General features: G+C 40.8%; 2 protein-coding genes across 3 annotated transcripts in view; both read right to left on the reverse strand.

The window, feature by feature from the left end:
* Positions 1-1503: 1503 nt before the first annotated feature.
* On the reverse strand, positions 1504-6584 carry LOC131979880 (tubulin beta-2A chain-like). 2 transcript variants are annotated; one of them, XM_059343949.1, is made up of 4 exons: positions 6382-6584; positions 5885-5993; positions 4510-4620; positions 1504-2970 (listed from the first exon to the last, which is right to left on the reverse strand). In XM_059343949.1, exons 1-4 carry the CDS (start codon positions 6436-6438, stop codon positions 1886-1888), a joined length of 1362 nt encoding a protein of 453 aa, XP_059199932.1. In that variant the 5' UTR covers positions 6439-6584; the 3' UTR covers positions 1504-1885. The 2 variants fall into 2 exon arrangements, with proteins under 2 accessions (XP_059199932.1, XP_059199933.1); XM_059343950.1 differs by lacking the exon at positions 6382-6584 and having other exon boundaries at positions 4510-5611; positions 5885-5989.
* Positions 6585-8423: 1839 nt separating this feature from the next.
* The window catches only part of LOC131979879 (solute carrier family 22 member 23-like), a 42137-nt gene continuing 32220 nt past the window's right edge, over positions 8424-18340 (reverse strand). The window contains exons 6-10 of the mRNA XM_059343947.1: positions 17669-17771; positions 16759-16994; positions 15073-15105; positions 13846-13969; positions 8424-13059 (exon numbers count right to left, since the gene is read on the reverse strand). Coding sequence (XP_059199930.1) covers positions 11505-13059; positions 13846-13969; positions 15073-15105; positions 16759-16994; positions 17669-17771 — 2051 coding nt within the window. The 3' untranslated portion in view covers positions 8424-11504. The remainder of the gene's footprint in view (positions 13060-13845; positions 13970-15072; positions 15106-16758; positions 16995-17668; positions 17772-18340) is intronic.

An 18340-nucleotide genomic window follows, 5' to 3' on the forward strand; every position in this document is an offset into this window, starting at 1 on the left:
GGAATTTGAAAGACAGGTCTGACTGACACCTTGTTACTGATAAGAACCTGAAATGCTCTCGTTCTCTTTTTTCTGGTAGTATTTGTTTAAAAAACAGTACTGTGCAAATGTTTTAGGCAGGTGTGAAAAAACAGAAAAATCTGTAAAATAAGAATGCTTTGCAAAATAGAAATGTTAATTATTTTCTTTATCAATTAACAAAAAAAAGTTAGTGAACCAGAAAAAAAATCTAAATAAAATCAACATTTGGTGTGACCACCCTTTGCCTTCAAACCAGCATCAATTCTTCTAGGCATTTTTTCACACCTGGCTTAGACTTTTGCACAGTACCGTACATATTTGCTTTTGCTCCACATTTCAGTGTTCAAAACAATTTACTTTTACTGACAAACCGAGAAGCTTGTTGTGATGAGCATTTTTCCCTCTGGCTCAGGGCAAAAAAATGCTGCTCAATACCCTGGATTAGGTTTTCTCTCTCAGTTTCGCTCTTTTGGCCATCAGTCATGTCAAGGCAGATGTTTTTCATCAGTTGTAAGATGGAAAATTCTTGCTTTGACAGCCGTGACTGGGGTGTGGCCAGAGGTCTTAACATATTTCAAACTGTATAGAATAGTTTAACAACTAGTCAGTGCCCTATCTGTCTGCAACATGTGCTCAAATGTGTTGTCAGATCACCGAAACATCATATCAGCAGGTTTCATCATGAGTCTGTCACTGTGTTTTACGTTCTCAGACTGTCAGTGATTAATATGTTTTGCAAATCTGCTATTACTTTGTCTGCATGTTGTGTAAAGATTTATATATTTACTGTCTGGGCTGCGCTGCTCTCCTGGTTGCTTGGATACGTGTCAATCCAATGCCTATCTGCATGAACACACCACACCATAGATCAACATTTCACAGTGGCATCCAAACGTATATGAAATATAAAGCAAACAAGACTTTTTAAGTCAAGTTTTAAAGGATCAGTGTGCACGATTTAGGGGGATCTGTGGTAGAAATGCATTATAATATACATGACATGTTGTACCATGTTCTTTTTACAGTAGCCCGAAATGGACAAACCAAACACCGGCGAAGGTCTTTTGCATTTTTACATTACCTGAAGGCCTCCGTAGACTAGCTTGAAAAAGGAAATGATGAGCAGAAGAATATCCAGATGATTGAAATCTTCAACTCTACGGCCAGATGCTACTAAATCCTACATACCGTATAAGTTTTGACAACAATTGAAGTCTACGGCACAAAGGAATGAGCTACAGCAGGTTTTGGCTACATGGACATTACTTTTTGGACTTTTAAAGATAGTTCACCAAAGTCACACTATAACACAAACAAATCAAGGCAGGGGTAAACCAGCAGTTCCTGTTCTAAAAGGTAAAACGACTCAGAGGAGTCTGGTGGCTTTGAAGAGAGCATAGATAGATATAATAGCCACAGAGCACGTTTTTCGTTATTCACCTTTACACCTGTTTAACTATTAAATAAAAACATGACATGAGGTATTGACAGGACTGGATTTTTTATTGGAGATTTGAGACAGTGAATGTAAGTTGAAGTAAATGTTACAAAACTGTTTAGAACAAGACTGTACTTATTTTCAACACTGGCAAAGCATGACTTGGAAAAACCAATTAGTGTAGTACTTTTTTTTTAGCACATTTTAGGTTCTAACACCACTCATGTTCCTTGTCAGTATAAGCCATATCTATATGCAATATAAGTTTAGCTAAACAGCTATATTTCATCGTGATCTGCACAATGCAATATGTAGTTGAACACCGGCAACTCTAGCGTACTTCTTTTAATCTCACTGCACTGTCCAACAACAATAAATATTTTGAGGTGACCGTTTCACTCAGAGTGTCATGTCAGTGTTTTACAATCAGTGGCGAACATCATGGCGGACGTCTTCCTCATCCTCTATTTCATCCTCCTCATATTCGCCCATCTCGTCAGCAGTGGCGTCCTGGTACTGCTGGTACTCAGACACCAGGTCATTCATGTTGCTCTCGGCCTCAGTGAACTCCATCTCATCCATCCCCTCGCCGGTGTACCAGTGGAGGAAGGCCTTGCGGCGGAACATGGCTGTGAACTGCTCAGAGATCCTCCTGAACAGCTCCTGGATGGCAGTGCTGTTGCCAATGAAGGTGGCAGACATTTTGAGGCCACGTGGAGGGATGTCACAAACAGCCGTCTTGACGTTGTTGGGAATCCATTCGACAAAGTAGCTGCTGTTCTTGTTCTGCACGCTCAACATCTGCTCATCCACTTCCTTCATTGACATACGGCCACGGAAGATGGCTGCCACAGTGAGGTAGCGTCCGTGACGAGGGTCACAGGCTGCCATCATGTTCTTGGCGTCGAACATTTGCTGTGTGAGCTCTGGCACGGAGAGGGCGCGATACTGCTGACTGCCCCTGCTTGTGAGGGGCGCAAAGCCGGGCATGAAGAAGTGCAAGCGGGGGAATGGCACCATGTTGACGGCCAGCTTACGGAGGTCAGCGTTGAGTTGGCCAGGGAAGCGGAGACAGGTGGTCACTCCACTCATGGTGGCTGACACCAGGTGGTTGAGGTCTCCGTAGGTGGGTGTGGTCAGCTTCAGGGTGCGGAAGCAGATGTCGTACAGGGCCTCATTGTCAATGCTGAAGGTCTCATCTGTGTTCTCCACTAGCTGGTGGACCGAGAGCGTGGCGTTGTAGGGCTCCACCACAGTGTCGGACACCTTCGGGGAAGGCATGACGCTGAAGGTGTTCATGATGCGGTCAGGGTACTCCTCACGGATCTTGCTGATGAGCAGTGTGCCCATTCCTGACCCGGTGCCGCCACCCAGTGAGTGAGTGAGCTGGAAGCCCTGGAGGCAGTCGCAGTTCTCAGACTCCTTCCTCACCACGTCCAGTACCGAGTCCACCAGCTCGGCTCCCTCGGTGTAGTGACCCTTGGCCCAGTTATTTCCTGCTCCACTTTGACCTGCAGGATGCACATAATGTTTATATACAAATCATGTTGGACAAATAATGGTGACAGTTTCTGGCAACAACTTTACAACAAGTTTGTAAGTTATTACATATGTCTTTATTGATGGATTTCCGTGAAATCTATGTACATTAATGGTCCCCAGAGGATGAATCCTAATAAATTTGATGATCCCTTAACTTTCCTCTACCACCACCATGAGGTTGACATTTGTGGTTTACAATAAAAATGTCTCAAAAGTATTGGATAAATTTCCATGAAATTGTGTATAGACATTCATGTCCACTTAAAAAATCATTCTTATAACGTTGGTCATCCCCTGATTTTATACCTGATTTCATGTAGCACCATTCTATGGTAAAATTAGCCTAAAAACATTCCATTACCACCAGCTGTACATTGTTTTTAGTGCAAATTAGGAAATGGTGCAGTGCTAAAAAGTGTTAGCATTTAGCTCAAAGTTGCTAAGTATATTGCCAATTAGACAACTTCCTACTGATTAGGGCTGGGTATCGTTTAAAAAAATCATGATCCCAGTGCCAATTATACCCTTAAAGTGATAGCGATACCAATAGTGTACTTAATATGATACCTTTTTTCCTACATTTGATATCCATCATGTGAATGGAAGCTTAGCTGTGAAAAATGCCATTATCACTACTCTAACCAAATGATTTTAACATGAATACATTACACCCTAAACTGCCAACTCCGTCAAATACACCACATAAGTTGACCAGACCACAGACAGTAGGGGTTGTAGCTGCTGGTAGTGAAGTAATCACACATATTATTAAATCGGAGGATGCTGGTGGTGATTGGCTGCAAGCAAAACCATGCAAAGTCTTTTTTTTATCTGCATACAAAAAAAACGAATCCAGGTATTATTTGAATGGAGAAGTTTTTATACTACTTGGTACTGGGTTATTTTGGTCAATATAATAAACATAGCAATTACCGATACCCAGCCCTATGTCTGATCCACAACCATTAATAAATCCATTCGTTATTCAACATATTCATGACAGCCTTTGCAAAGTATTCATTGTTAATAATAGACACTCAAAAACCACAAGTTATATATAATAAATGAGAAAATCTGAAAAGTAAATGTATGTAATCATTGGTAAATGTAGATTAGTTCTTTAGCTCGTGGGCATGGTGAATTATATTCCTGTTGAACTATAATTTTATAATGAGGACTCATCCTGTGGTGGAGTTTATCGACTCCTGTATCCTTACTTGTGAGCAGCACTGCAGCATCATCTCCTACTAGATTACTTTTTTCGCTGAGTCACCACGAGAGCTGCCTCAGTCTGACTCAGCTGCACATGGGCAATGCATCACACTACGGGTACATCGCTGCAGCAGCTTCATGCTGGAAAAATACATTGCTGTACAGCTCTATCAGGTAAAACTAAACACAGCTTGACAGGACAAGACAGCAGCTGCTGACACACACACACAAACATGTATTTGTATGCGCAGTTGGTTCAGGGTGAGTGGTGACATTGTGATTTATTGTCCACTCACCAAAGACAAAGTTGTCAGGCCTGAATAGCTGTCCAAATGGGCCGGAGCGGACTGAATCCATGGTTCCTGGCTCCAGGTCGACAAGAATGGCACGAGGGACGAATTTGCTGCCTTTGGATGAAAGAAAGCAGAGAATAGAGGGACAGAGAGGGGTGATGGATGGAAGGGTGGAGTATGATATCAACAGTCTCAGTGCGCAGGATGTCAGCACCCTTGCAGTGAAAAATGAAAAAAGCTTAAGATTTTGTTTCTCCATATTGAGTATACTGATCTACAATGATACTATTATAGTAGTACAATTTGCTAAAGTAAGCTGTTAGATAAACAGCCTTTTGTTTAAAGAATACTAAAGCCTGTCCATTAAGCTGGATATTCAAAGGCCGCATGGTGCCTTCTTTTGTTTCTTTCTTGCACTTTATGTTCCTCCCTTTTTTTTCTGTAACCCTTCTTGCAAGCAAACTGCTGCAGCATGCTGCACTGCTTATTCTAGACCAGTGGGGCCTGCAAAGTGCTGAGCTCTGCAGAGTTCAAACCAACCCTTACCATACCTCTTTTTCTTTTGTCGTGCCTGCATAAGTCTTAATGTCACTTGCTTCAGTAAACATCTGCCAGTGTATTCATAGCTTTTAAGGAGACATTACTAATTCATTGGAGTCAGTCAATACACATTCAATAGTGACCCAGTTGGTGACACTGATGCTAGCATGCAACGTGAAAACAAAGGATCAATAAAGCTTGCTGCTAGTAAATAGGTTAGTGGTGGACAGTAATAGTGAATATACTGTTTAGGCCAGTATGCGCCTCCTGTACGGGCCTTTGTGCAAAGCTGATGAGTGATCTTAATCCTGTCTAGAGATCTGCACCGACTTGTCCTTCTGCAACAGTGTCAATTTAAAAGCTGAATCACTCGAGAGAGACCTGCATGATTACTGAACCTCTTTGTTCGACTGTTCTGTGCACGGCAGCTGTGAGTAATGACACGCAATGAATTTGGAATGACCTTCAACATGCCACGCCATTAAAAAAAATCAGATAGTGAGATGAAACCGAGGCACAGTGGGCTCTGGGTCATCTATACTGAGACTGCAGATACCTGTGCTCCCTATAGAGAGAGACAGAGAGAGGGAGAGAGACAGTGAGAGAGAGAGATAGAGAGAGATATTTTAGCAGATTCACTGTCCTATTTTTCCCTGCAGTCATAGTGGGACCTACTTTCCCCTTGCAGCTAAAATAGTGACATACTGTGGCATTCAAATGCAGTCTGTGCAACATAAGGTCATGCAGGATTAATAAGCAATGAAAAGCTTTATGCAGTGGTAAATGCAAACATGTGGCACATTAAAAACAAACCTTTTTTTTTTTTTTTTTTTTTTACCTGATGCCTCATTGTAGTAGACATTTATCCTCTCCAGCTGCAGGTCACTGTCACCTTGGTAGCTACCAGTGGGATCGATGCCATGCTCATCACTTATCACCTCCCAGAACTAAGAGGGGACAAACATAATCATATAAACTTCAGTTGCTGGTGTCATTTAGCAGCATAAGGTGGCGTGAAAACGAGCTGAAGCGCGTGCGTCAGGCCTTATTTTGGTAATTGCGCATCTGCTTGGTGACACAATGACACAGCAGAGGGGGCCACATCACTGCAGCCGCGAGCTCGGCCTGGCTGAACCGCACCCTGCACATATATAAATAATTTATAATCTAACTTTTTTTATTTTTAAAAAGATGTTTATTATATATGCCCAAGAGTGCCTAAACTAAATGTTTAAATAATTCCATAACTTATTCAACGCAATAATAACAACACATGGCACGTTCCGCATTAAAATTACAATAACGTTAATTATCCCCTTTTCATAATATCCATACCTTCGCCCCAATCTGATTCCCACACTGTCCAGCCTGGATGTGAACGATTTCCCTCATGGTGCTGCGGATGCGGGCAAAGAGTGTCCTGTCTCGTCTTTCACCAGCGTGCGTCTTTCAGTCTGTTGCCGCTGTGTTTCTCAAAATCTGCACCTCATTTCTAGGGTGAGTGTTGAGCCGGCGAGATAGATAAACGTGCTGCTGGTCAGATGACGTTGCACATAGCGCAGCATCCTCAATATCCCCGGCAGCCAATAGGCGCGCTCCGGTTTGATGCAGTGGGCTCGAGGATCATGCCGCATCATCCCCCTGACATCACCCTGTCCCATGCAGAGGAAATGATTCCTTTTTTTCTGTCTCGCTGGGCTGAGGTTGTTTTCTCTGCCAGGAAATGTCAAACTTTATTAGGTAGCTAAATACTGAAAGCTGCAGATTTACATGTGCTGATTCAGCCTGTGTTTATGCCTATGTAAGCTACCTGTAAGTATGTATAAAGAGCCTGTTGTTTCAAACTCCCGGTTGTAAATATAATTTGATATTCTGATTTGGCATTTTAACCCTGACTCATAGATTTACATGTTGTTTGAATGATGCAGATGCTCCAGTGAGTTAAGAAAATGCTAGAGCCAGGGCCGGATTAACTCGCTAAGGGACCCTGGGGGCAGTTATTAAGCCTCCTTTCTCACACACGTTTTGGCCAGGAAAAGAAAGAAATATATTAGACATGTTGTAATGTAGGATTTGTGCATTGTGGTGCTTTATGATATACTGTACTGTATTTGGCTGCAAAAATGTAATGTTGCTTTAAGTTATTGATATATCTCTTTCCATGCACATATTTATAACGTAACTTATATTCACGTAAGGACAACTGAGGTTCATCAGGTTTGCACTATTATAGACCACAATACAACCACCTGCACTAGAGAAAAACTGAATAAGGACATTTATCGTGAAGAAAACTACATCGCAAAAAAGACTTTCTCATGAGACTTTTTCTTGATTTTACTATTTAAATTCTTGATTTAACTATTTAAATTCTGTCTCGATCTTTTTTTCCTGTTTTGGCAGCCCACTGCACAACACGACATGTTCAAAACAGATAACAAGTCTTTCTGTGATTTAAATTTTCTCGCATAATTAAGGCTACTTCTGAGTCCTTCTGCAACTGGCATGTGTTTAAAGTCGTGTGTGACACTAGAGTGACATGTTCTGATAAGGGGTCTATAAAGTCTAACATCATCTAATATCAATTTAAATATTGAATTAATTCAAACTAGATTTTACATAGAACCCCTCTTTAAGACAGGAACCTTGTTTGCAGTTTTCAGCCATGCTAGCTGCATTAGCCATGCTAGCAGAGTGGCTCTTGGGAGGGCAGTTTGGCTCTGATTGTTGGTCCACTTGGTTTTCGTCCAGATTGAGCTTGTTTTAAAAGTTCATGTATGGATTGGCATGCAAATTTGTATAGATGTTAAGACGATGAACCTTAGTGACTGGTAATCCCCTGACTCTTCCTCTAGCACCACCAAAGAGGTTGTGAGTTTAGGATGTCTTAATGGACTGTCATGACATTTGGTAAAAATATTCACGTGTTCCTTAGGATGAATAGTCATATCTTTGGTGATTCTATAGCTCGTTTATTAGCCTTGTCATTATGAGCATATTAGCATGCTAATATTAGCATTTACTTCAAAGCATCTCTGTGCCTAAATATCCAGCTATTGAGTGTTTAGCCTGGTTAATTGTGCCTAAGTGAAGCATTTCACCAAACTAATTTGTAATTAGTCATATCACCATAAAGTAATTTACACAAATGGGGTCCCCCTGAGGGTTTGGGGCAATAATTCACTCTACTCAGTTGGTAATCCTGCCTCTGAAACCATAGCGGTTGACTTAAAATAAGTGCACTGTCCATTTTTCCCCCTTAAGATACAAGCTCTCCAGCCAGGAGTGAAAATATGTTATTGCTGTTTTGCCTGGCATCTACTTTTTAATAAAATCCACACAATACTATAAAATCAAACACTCACAGATGTCCATAGTTGATCAATAAATAGTGGTTTATTTTAACAACAGGTATGGCTTATATACAAGTGCATTATGTCTGTTAAAACGAAAACAAAATGAAACCAAACAATCAGAAATTATAAATGGTACAATCCATGTTTTTTTTTACATTCATTCAAATCTCCCATCAGGAGATTCTGAGTCGCACAGTTGAGAGAAGCAAAACCTGAAATGTGTACACTTGGGGACTTCATGTCTTCATGTCTCTGAGAGTTTTATCTAAATTCAAAACTATCCATCAGTCCATGTCACGATCCTTCATCTTAGCGGCGCTGGGCGTTTCCACACATTGACTATTTACAAAGGCATAAGCCATTCTTCTTCTTTTTTTTTTTGCTTTTTTGCTTTTACACTGATCACTGTCTCTTAGTCCACGCTATCGCTGGTGCCAACATTGCTTTGGATTGCTTTTACTGATTTGTACTTTAAATTTTACTCCAGATAAATTACACCCATCAGCATTGGGAAAAAGCTGCATGGGCGTTGTGAAAATGGAAGCAACAGATCTTAGAGAAGACACTGGTTGAATTGTGCTGTGTCACTGTCTTTACATTGGTGTTGCGTGGGCTTTTGGCAATACACAGTTCAATTTCTGCAATACACACACACACACAGACAGAGAGACTCACAGACAACGAGGACTCAGAGCAATGTGAAGCTACTGACCACTGCAGTCAACCCACTCATTACTGCAGATGCCAAGAATTCCTTATTAAATCCAGTGTCAACACCCTCTTCCACTAAGTAGATTACATGTGGGTCTATTGCAAAACTTAATGTGTTACTAGTAATTTCTGTATTCAAAATCCCACTCCACTTTCCCTTTTTTTTTCTTTTTTACTGTCAAGACGCCAAGCTCCACCAAATTTGACATCACATGATTGCAGGGCATTGTGCTTTGAGGCTTAGCAGCATGGCATGTTAGACATTACATGTTCACATGAATCTCAATGGAAGTTTGTTATGATCTATTAAAAAGATCAATGGATCAATCGGAAAAAAAAACAACTTTCATACTGATTCAAGCTGCATTTGAGGAGAGAAAAAAAACACAAGCAGGTTTGCTCAATCATTCAGATACCCTATAGATATGCAGCACCTCTGTCAGTGCACCTTTGATGAAACAAAAGAGGATTTTGATGAGTTAAGTACCTGTCATCACAAGATGATGTGAACAACACCAGTCGGGTATTGTCTTAGCACTCCTGAACAACACCTTAATTAGTCACCAGTACCCTGGATAAATGTAATATGACATACCGTGAGAAAGATTTATCACATTTGAAATGACAAGACATCATTCAGTTGGCTCTTTAAGTTTTACAGTAAAGTGTAATTATTATTTATCATTATTATTATTGTTGTAAACAGTGGTCTAACCATAATCACACAACTTTCTGACAAATAGTACAGCCTGCAGCGTGTAACCACAACTGTCAAGTTACACACAAGTCAAGTATAACACTGTCCACAAACGGACACAAGCTTTGGAAGAGAAAGTGCCTCCTGAAGCAAGTTTGTCAATTTAAGATCATGAATAGGTTTTACTGCCTTTAAATGAAGATTTGACCTGTAGTTTTTTTAAATGTCATTGATAAATATATCATATGACATATTGCTTTTTTTTTTTTTTTTTTTTAAAGGTAAATGTAGTGAATGTATGTAGCACATGTAACACATCGACATACATAAACTATGTTAATACCAGAGCATGATTTGGAAAACACACTGAAGGTTAGTGATGCTGTTGCAGTCACATCGAACATTTTTGTCATCCATTGGTTTCATTTCAAAAATAGCTTTTGTGTCTTTTTTTAAAGTTTGCTTTTTAAGATTTGTTTCGCTGACACGTTCACAATTATTTTTCATGCTTTGTCCCAACTGCAAAGAATATGGTGGCACCACACTGAAGTGCCAGAAATACTGTAAGAATGTAGTATAGCTCTGTACAATAAGGGCACGCCATGGGAGATTATTCAAAATAATACTTTGAATTTGAAAAGAAAAAGAAAAGACTGAATCAAGCTCAACAACTAATTATGCATTTACTTACAATATCACATTTACAAATAAAAGCATTTGCATACCATAAATTCCATTGACTGAAACGATTGGAAAAATAAAAGTTTTTTCAGACCGACAAAATATGGGTCTTTCTTTTTTCTAATATCGTTGTTCATACAACGAAACATGTGTTTATGAAAGCAAATTTAGCAATCTCATCTCTCATTTCTAATTTATCAAATAATGATAGAGCTTTCAGTCTTTTATTAATTTGATAAACAATTTAATTTTGACTTTGGAAAAGGGTTCATCTGATTTACTTTAATCCACATACAGTCTATGGCAGGGGACTGCACTAAACAGTATTTCCCCAAACAGGCAAATACTGTATTTATACTAATTTTGGCACTATGTCTACATTTAATTTTGGTCAGAGTAGTTTTTGGCTTTTTATTTAGAAAAAAAAACACCCCAATTTGGATTGTTCACCTCTGTAACGGCATAGAGTATGTTGTAACATTCAGATTTTTTTTTGTCCATACAAGTAAGGCGATATTTTTATACAAATATGTTAGACGGACAATTCATTTGAGCAAAAGTACCAGTGATTTGATTTTTTTTTTTTTTGTTTGTTTGTTTGTTTTTAGCATCATTGCATGTCTCACCTTTCCTCTCAGTGATTGTGGGTAAAGTTGTAAGTCTCTTAAAATGACTGACAGACAGTGATTTCCCATTCATTTACATCAAAGAAGTTTATAGGCTGGTGATTTCCAGTGACATTCAAACACACTGTCACAAACCAGCCTCTGGCACTCTCTCACTTGCGTGGTCTCATTTATTGGCTAAATTCAGGAAGGGGAGGGGGGGGGGCATTGAGAAACATACAGCATCTCTGTAAGACATGTCTACTCAACTCCAGGTGGGGACACTTTTTAGTAAGTGCCTGATGTTTTGAGTAGGACAATTTGCGCCCCCCTCCTCAGTTATTCATGTGGCATGGGGCTGCTTCCTCGTGCAACCGTAAAGCTTCCTTTCCTGGCTGCAGCACTGGATCATAACGACTCCATGCCATTGACAGTGTTGTTTTCTGTGCTGGCACTGTCCCTGATGGAAAGGACGCCAGAGTCTATGGGGGAGGAGACGGTGCAGTCAATTAGAGAGAGGGCTTCTGTGGAGCCTGAATCCGTGATGGATGTCGGTGCTGAATCTACGCCGAGGGAGGCAGCTGAATCCTGCGTGGGCTGAACAGTCAGAGCAGTAGATTCTGGAGTGGAGGTGTGCACAATGTCTGTGACGGGGAGAATAGTGGGAATCGGTGCGGTGGTGTTGACAGTATCTATGGGAGGGGGAGTGGAAGGGGCCGCTGGGGGCGTATGGCCTGAGTCAATGGGTGGAGGGGGAGTGGGTGAAGGGGAGACAGCTACTGGGCTAGGGGGGCTAGGGGGTCTAGGGGGAGTTGGGGGACAGGGAGATATATCATTAACACAGGGAGGGGAGGGAGGGGTCAGGTCTAACTGTGGTGGTTGGGGCTCTACGACAGGAGGAATGGGGGAATCTCTAGTGGAAGGAGTGGGTGTAGATTCTTCTACGATTTCTAACTCGATGGGAATGTCAGAGTGTGCACAACTTGGTGGTGGAGGGTCAGCGGAAATGTTGCAATCTGTTATGGGAACCGGAGAGGGGGTGGGGGATGGAGGGAGGCTGTCATGCATAGATGGAGTAGGGGACTCTGCCTCTAGGATAGGAGCGTCAAATTCCGGGGTGATCTCGTCGATCTCATTCTCCACCGGGTTGGGGGATTCTAACGTGGAGCTGGGCGGGGGTTCGATGATGGGTGTGGTGCAGATCAATAAGGAGGCGGGCACAGTTTGAGGGGGGGGTGGAGTGGAACGGTGTACTGAGGGGGACGCGGCTGGCTCTTTTGTCGGAGATGGACTGATTTCATTCATTTCAATAAAAATAGAATCCTCCAGTGGTTTGACGGGATCCAGGACTATTGCTGGAGGTTCTTCAGCACCAGCTAAAAGTGGGTCTGTGACACATGGAGGCTTGTGTAGAGGAGTGGAAGACAGAAGGTGCTCTTTGCTGGCATGTATGATGCCGTCTTTACCCAGAGCTGTGAGGGGACTGGTGGTTAAAGATGAAACTGAGTGACCGTTGGGGTCTTTGAGCTCCGGCTTGCCAGGGTGCACCTCCATGAATGTGGGAGCGGACATATCCCCGATCGACGGGGCAGTCAAATCAACAGCCGAAGAGGCGGTGGAGTCCATGGTGGACACTGCGGTGGCGGCGGCTTCGTGGAGAGGCGTGTCGTGCACCCTGGTGTAGTCCCTGCTGCTCTCAGATTGAGCCAGCAGGAGGCGCTGCTCTCCAGGTTTCCTCGGGGGGAGGAGAGGTTGGCGGCCGATCTCGCCGTCGGCCAGGGTCTCGGGGAGGGGCTGGTAGCGCGTCTCGGGCAGCAGGAGGATGCAGATGATGCAGATGAGAGTGCAGCAGGCAAAGATAATGTGGTGAAGAAAATAGCCCTTCTGATTGTGGAGCTCCATGATGGGTGCAGTCAGCATGCCGAAGCCAGCGCTGGCTAGGACCAGGCCCAGCCCACCACCCCTGTGATGAAATGGAAAATGTTATCACATGGTAGGGTTTATTATCACACATACCTAAAAGACCTCACAAACCGCCCAAAGGGGAACACATTAAATCAAATTGTGATCTACATGTACTGAGCTATCACTCATTTTTATATGAAAGGGAGGATCTTTTTTTCTCTCTCTTCATTCTCCTGTTGACATATCACTGCCATTTTAGCAAACAGCAGCAGATAGTGCTGCAGCACCACCAAACGCCCTTCTCTACATGCAGATCCATTCTTCTCCTGTAATTGTCTAAGTTCACCACCAGAGGTTGCCCTTGCAGCACAGTCAGCAGAACAACACCCCTTACATAATCCACAGATAATGAACATCCAGTGCTGTGTCATATATTCTCAAAGGGGGTGGCTAATTTCTACAAGATGTAGATTACATTTGACACTGAACTGTGAGAGTTCAATGATTTTATACCCTCCTTTAATAACAGGAGGTGGAGCAGCTAATCCATCTGCAGGAACATGTTAGACGCTATAGACACCAACCACTGTATTAACTCCATTATAAACTAATCAGGAGTAGAGAGAACATTGGAAATTTCTGCTACACTCAACCAGATGGCTTGACAATGCACAAATTAGAGCTAACATGAACACACTGTGGACTAACCACCTACATGTTTCATGACAAACAATGTCCAATACATAAAAACATGGCTGCTTCAGTCCTTAAGAGGAAGAGCACATTTTCCACATTTTGTCACCCTCCTCTAATGGTACAAGTTGCAGTGGTTCAGTGGGCCTACCTGATCACAGTGGGTGTGATCTCAGCACAGAAGAAGATGCTCAGGTTGCTGACTGCGTGGGAGGAGAACATGCCGATGATGGAGAAGGCGATGGAGAAGTTCTTATTCAGCGTGCTGGTATAATCTGTAAAAGGCAAATGTAAATAAGGGCTGGGGGTCTGCTTTTAGTACAGATTATTTTCAAAAAGCAAAACATACAGCATTTTCAAATTTAATTAAAAAAATTGTGTTTAAAAAAAAAAAAGATTTTTGCAGTTAAAAAATGATAGAAGATAAAAATGGATTGCAGGGAATTCAAACAGTAACTTTTTTTCTTTCTTTTAAAAAAAAATAGAAATTAAAAGATTGTACAATATGAAAGCACTAAAAAAACACAAAAATAGATTTCAAAGAAAACCATTTCCCTGCAAAAAATCCACTGGTATTTCATCATTTTATTAAGTATTTTTATAGGTAAAAAAGAAAAAAAGTTATTCAGCTGCTTGTAAAATTGAAATTATTGTGGCATGTAGTCTGATTCAGAAGATTAATGTAGAATAAATGTGTCTATTATTCTCAAGGACAGGAGTTACTGAAACTGGATCACATGAGAACATAAGGCGTCTTTTATAATATTTCAGAATGTATCATCACAACTAATTACAAATTACATTCTCAAAGCCAATGTTTATTTTGATGAGTTAGTTATTGAGCAATTGGTTTGCATACAAATATCCATTTTAGACCAAAGCTGGTTTGAATAGTGTTTTTTCAATGAATAAAAAATGTTGAAGATGGCTCAGTGGAAACTGCTCAGTGATCAGCTCTTGCTTCCCACAGGGGGATTAGTGAGGAGAGAATAAAGAGATTGATAAACAGAGCAGAAAAGCAATGGAAGGCTCGGAAGTTGTGAGATTCGCAGCTCGGTAACAAAGAGGCTCACCCTCTTCAACACAAAGGGGATAAATAAGTGAAATGCTAGCCATAATTACATCTCGGACTTCATTATGTGTCTCTGCAGGGCTTGTATGCACCTAATGAAATGCTGCAGGACGCCTGTTTGCAGCACATTTTCTAAAACCTCATCAAGATAAATCAACAATCTCAGTAATGAGTGGTGTAAGGCTATTCAATTCCCACTTTGAGAGAATGTAAAGCTGATAAAAGTGATAGTGGAAAACATAGCAAGCAAAAGTACTCATTATTGATCAGTTTATCTGAAGAATAGAAATAAAGAGATTATCCTACCTATATTCAGATGACCACTGTACTTTCCCAGCACTAAAGGAGAATGAGAGAGATTAACAGATATGTATCAGTGAGGGACACAAAGCAGAAGCATCTCAACTTTCACTCAGACAATAAATTCAATCTGGAGTCAAACACAAATAAAAACATGCACATGTGTTGAGCAAACCTTGTCAACACACACGCTTACAACACAAACAGCTTCAAATGGGGACATGAAACATAAGTAACCTTGATGTGTTGACTCAGGTTAAACATTACGACTCACTCATTGTAACTGAATAAACTGACTTGTGTTCGGTTTCGGAGCACTTTTTGGCACACATTGACTAAAACGGCAGTTTGTGATCTTGTTTGACTATTCCATTAAAAACAAGTAGAGCAATATATATTGAATTCAATAAATTGTGTTCCATTGTACAAAAGCATTCAGATACTGTGAAACTAAATTGCATTAAATTATTGTTATTATTTTAATTTGCTTGGAATAATTCATAAAGCCAGAATTTTTCAAGATGCTATGTGATATGATCATATAATCATAAAATGATTGTACTGACAGTCAATAAACAACACTAACGAATCATTGTCCAGCACTAACAGGACCTTGGCCGGTCATCTCCGCTCTGAATGAGGTTCCTTTCAAACTACAGCGTCCTTTCAAACTAAGAAAAACCTACTACCAAATCTTTATATAAAATACATTAATTTTGTTCTTTTAAAGCAAATTCATGTACTTTCAATTCAATTGGACATAAGCTTTAAAATGTGTCACAAATATATTGTTTCAGGTTTTAAAAAAGGCTATATAATTTTTCCTGAAACTGTGGTTTTCTGTTGTTTTTGTGGAATGTTAAACAGGAGTAATTAAGACATTTGTTGGGAACTATTTTCTGCCATGAATAAACATTTGGTGCACTAGTGAGTATTTCCAGCAGACGGACAGGACGTGTATGTCGACTGAAAACATCAGTGCCCATGTTCATTGTTATGAGGAAAATTTTGTTTTTCTAGTTTCTGGGCAACAATGAAGCTCTACAGTACAGAGAAAAAAGATATATTTGGCTTTGGGTGCACGGAATATTAATTGTCTGTTCATTGGATTTTCAGTAAGAAAATATAGATTAATAGCAGCCTTATCATTAAATTCTAATATGATAATAGCAAAAAATGTGGACTACATCATCTATTGTTGCTCATGGCTTTAGCATCCAAACACGACTGGTAAAAGACATTTGTGCTGCTCGTTTTGAATGCTATGGACAGCGATAACGTTCTTATTAACACTGAATATAAGATCTTGTTGTAAGCTAATGCTAGCCTGCTAACGCTAACCCGCTAACATTAGCCCACTTATGCTAGCCCGTAATAAATCACACTGCAGTTAAACAAATTAAATAAAATGAATGACACATGGTATAGTTGGTTTTGTTAGTCCCAATTATCCCGCCCCCAGCCCCTGACGCAGTTCTTTGGCTGCCCAAGCGTAAAGAACTGGTCCGATATTAGGCACTGGATCCGAACCGGCCCTCAAACTGGCTTAGTGGAAAAGTGGTAAATGTGACCAAGAACCTGTTTGTCTATAATCAAAATCTTGTAATAGATCATCTCCAAATTGAGTGCTGCCCCAGATAAACAACACCAGTGTGCTATCCTAAGTGGGCATGTTACTCATTAAGTACTTACAATTGAGCAGGCCCAGCTGCAGCAGTGATGCCAGGGCAGTGATGATCATGAACATGAGAAGGCCACCCCTCCGGCCCATCAGGCCCACCGCCGGGCACAGCGCCATGCAAGATGCCACAGCAATGCCCGCCATGGTGTAATAATCTGCATAGAAGTTATGGAACATGGTCGTCTCCTGAGCTTCGTGGTCCATCATGCTGCGGGCAAAGCAGTGGTGGATACCATAGCCTGTTAGCCTGGGTAAAAAACATACATAGGGCGAGGTTATTAGATACTGCAAAAAGAAAGGAAGGGACAAAATGGTAAACACAAGATACAGAGAAAATAGATCCAAGCAAATCTAAAAGATGAGAGGCTGGGAGGAGGCGGAAGGGATAATTCAAGGTTTATCACATTTGCTCTCATCTCAACTTATCTCAAAGAAAACGCACACATGTAAACACTGACTTATTGACACGCAAGCAAACACAGCCCGAAGCATACACAAAAAAGAAGCAAACACTCACACAGCCTCTCTCCTGGTTGTCTAATGTTTCATAAGGACACAGCTCATGTAAAATTAATGCTGACTTGGGGAGTTAGGGATACTGTGCAGAACTAAAGAGCTGAGGCTGGGTCAGCTTAGCTAGAGATGAGGTCTCAGATGGAGAGGAGTGGTGAGATCCCAGTGGAGATGAAAAGAGAGAGCAGCACAAATATGGAAGGGCAAAAGCATTGAGGGCTACTGATCAATGCCGTATCGAGCCTCCAGGTTAATAGTGCCATCTAGGCTGCACAAAATGGCGCGTCTGACTGGCATTGCCTCGCCCCGCAAAGACATACAAGCACTCACACGTTTTCCCTTTTCTCTCTCTGGTTTTCAGATCCTCCCACACACACAGAAGCACCTTGACAAAAGACAAACACTTACGAGTTGACGCAGAGCACAACAATATTCTTCCACAGGTTTCTCGTTCCAACCATCTTCACAATGCACGTCTTCTTGGATTTCTTTTGAAGAGCTCTCTGCAGTTCTAGAAACAAGCAAATATGTTATAATCTGACCATAATCTGATTTTAGAATCCCTTATCAATATTTATTATTTCAGATTATTTCATAACTTTGAGACTAGCAATGCAAAGGCTTCCCATTTTGAATAGTATAAAGAGCAACACTGCCCTACAAAGCCTAACTGCAGTAACTACATTTTTGGTCAAAATTGAGTTCTAACTGAAAATGAACCCCTTGATGTCTGTTTTATCTTGTAACAAAGTTTTAGATTTGCATATAAAAATTGCAGTAACTACAAAATCCAACTCAAAACCGCAGTAAATTTACTTACCACGGTCTGATTTGGATATATATATATATATATATATGCCTTGTATTTCTTCATTGTGTTGAATAGAGAAGACAAGAATAGAAATTATAAGGGAATTTAATAGGGAAATTATTATCTACATAGTGATCAAGTAAAAAAGGGAGATAAAATGATTATTAAGACTAAAAATATAACATTACTTTATAATATTAAGTCTAAAATGCACAAAGGTCTAAAAAGTGTCATATCACTTACCTACCTATAACACGTTAGGCTGGCCA

Source organism: Centropristis striata, chromosome 11, assembly GCF_030273125.1.
Source record: "Centropristis striata isolate RG_2023a ecotype Rhode Island chromosome 11, C.striata_1.0, whole genome shotgun sequence".
Lineage (NCBI taxonomy): Eukaryota > Metazoa > Chordata > Actinopteri > Perciformes > Serranidae > Centropristis > Centropristis striata.

Coding starts and splice junctions, on each gene's coding strand:
- LOC131979880 (XM_059343949.1), bottom strand. CDS start 6,438: ATGAGGGAAATCGTTCACATCCAGGCTGGACAGTGTGGGAATCAGATT. Junction 5,994..6,381: donor GGAATCAGATTGGGGCGAAG/GTATGGATATTA, acceptor GTCCCCTCTTAG/TTCTGGGAGGTGATAAGTGA. Junction 4,621..5,884: donor CTACTACAATGAGGCATCAG/GTAAAAAAAAAA, acceptor TTTCATCCAAAG/GCAGCAAATTCGTCCCTCGT.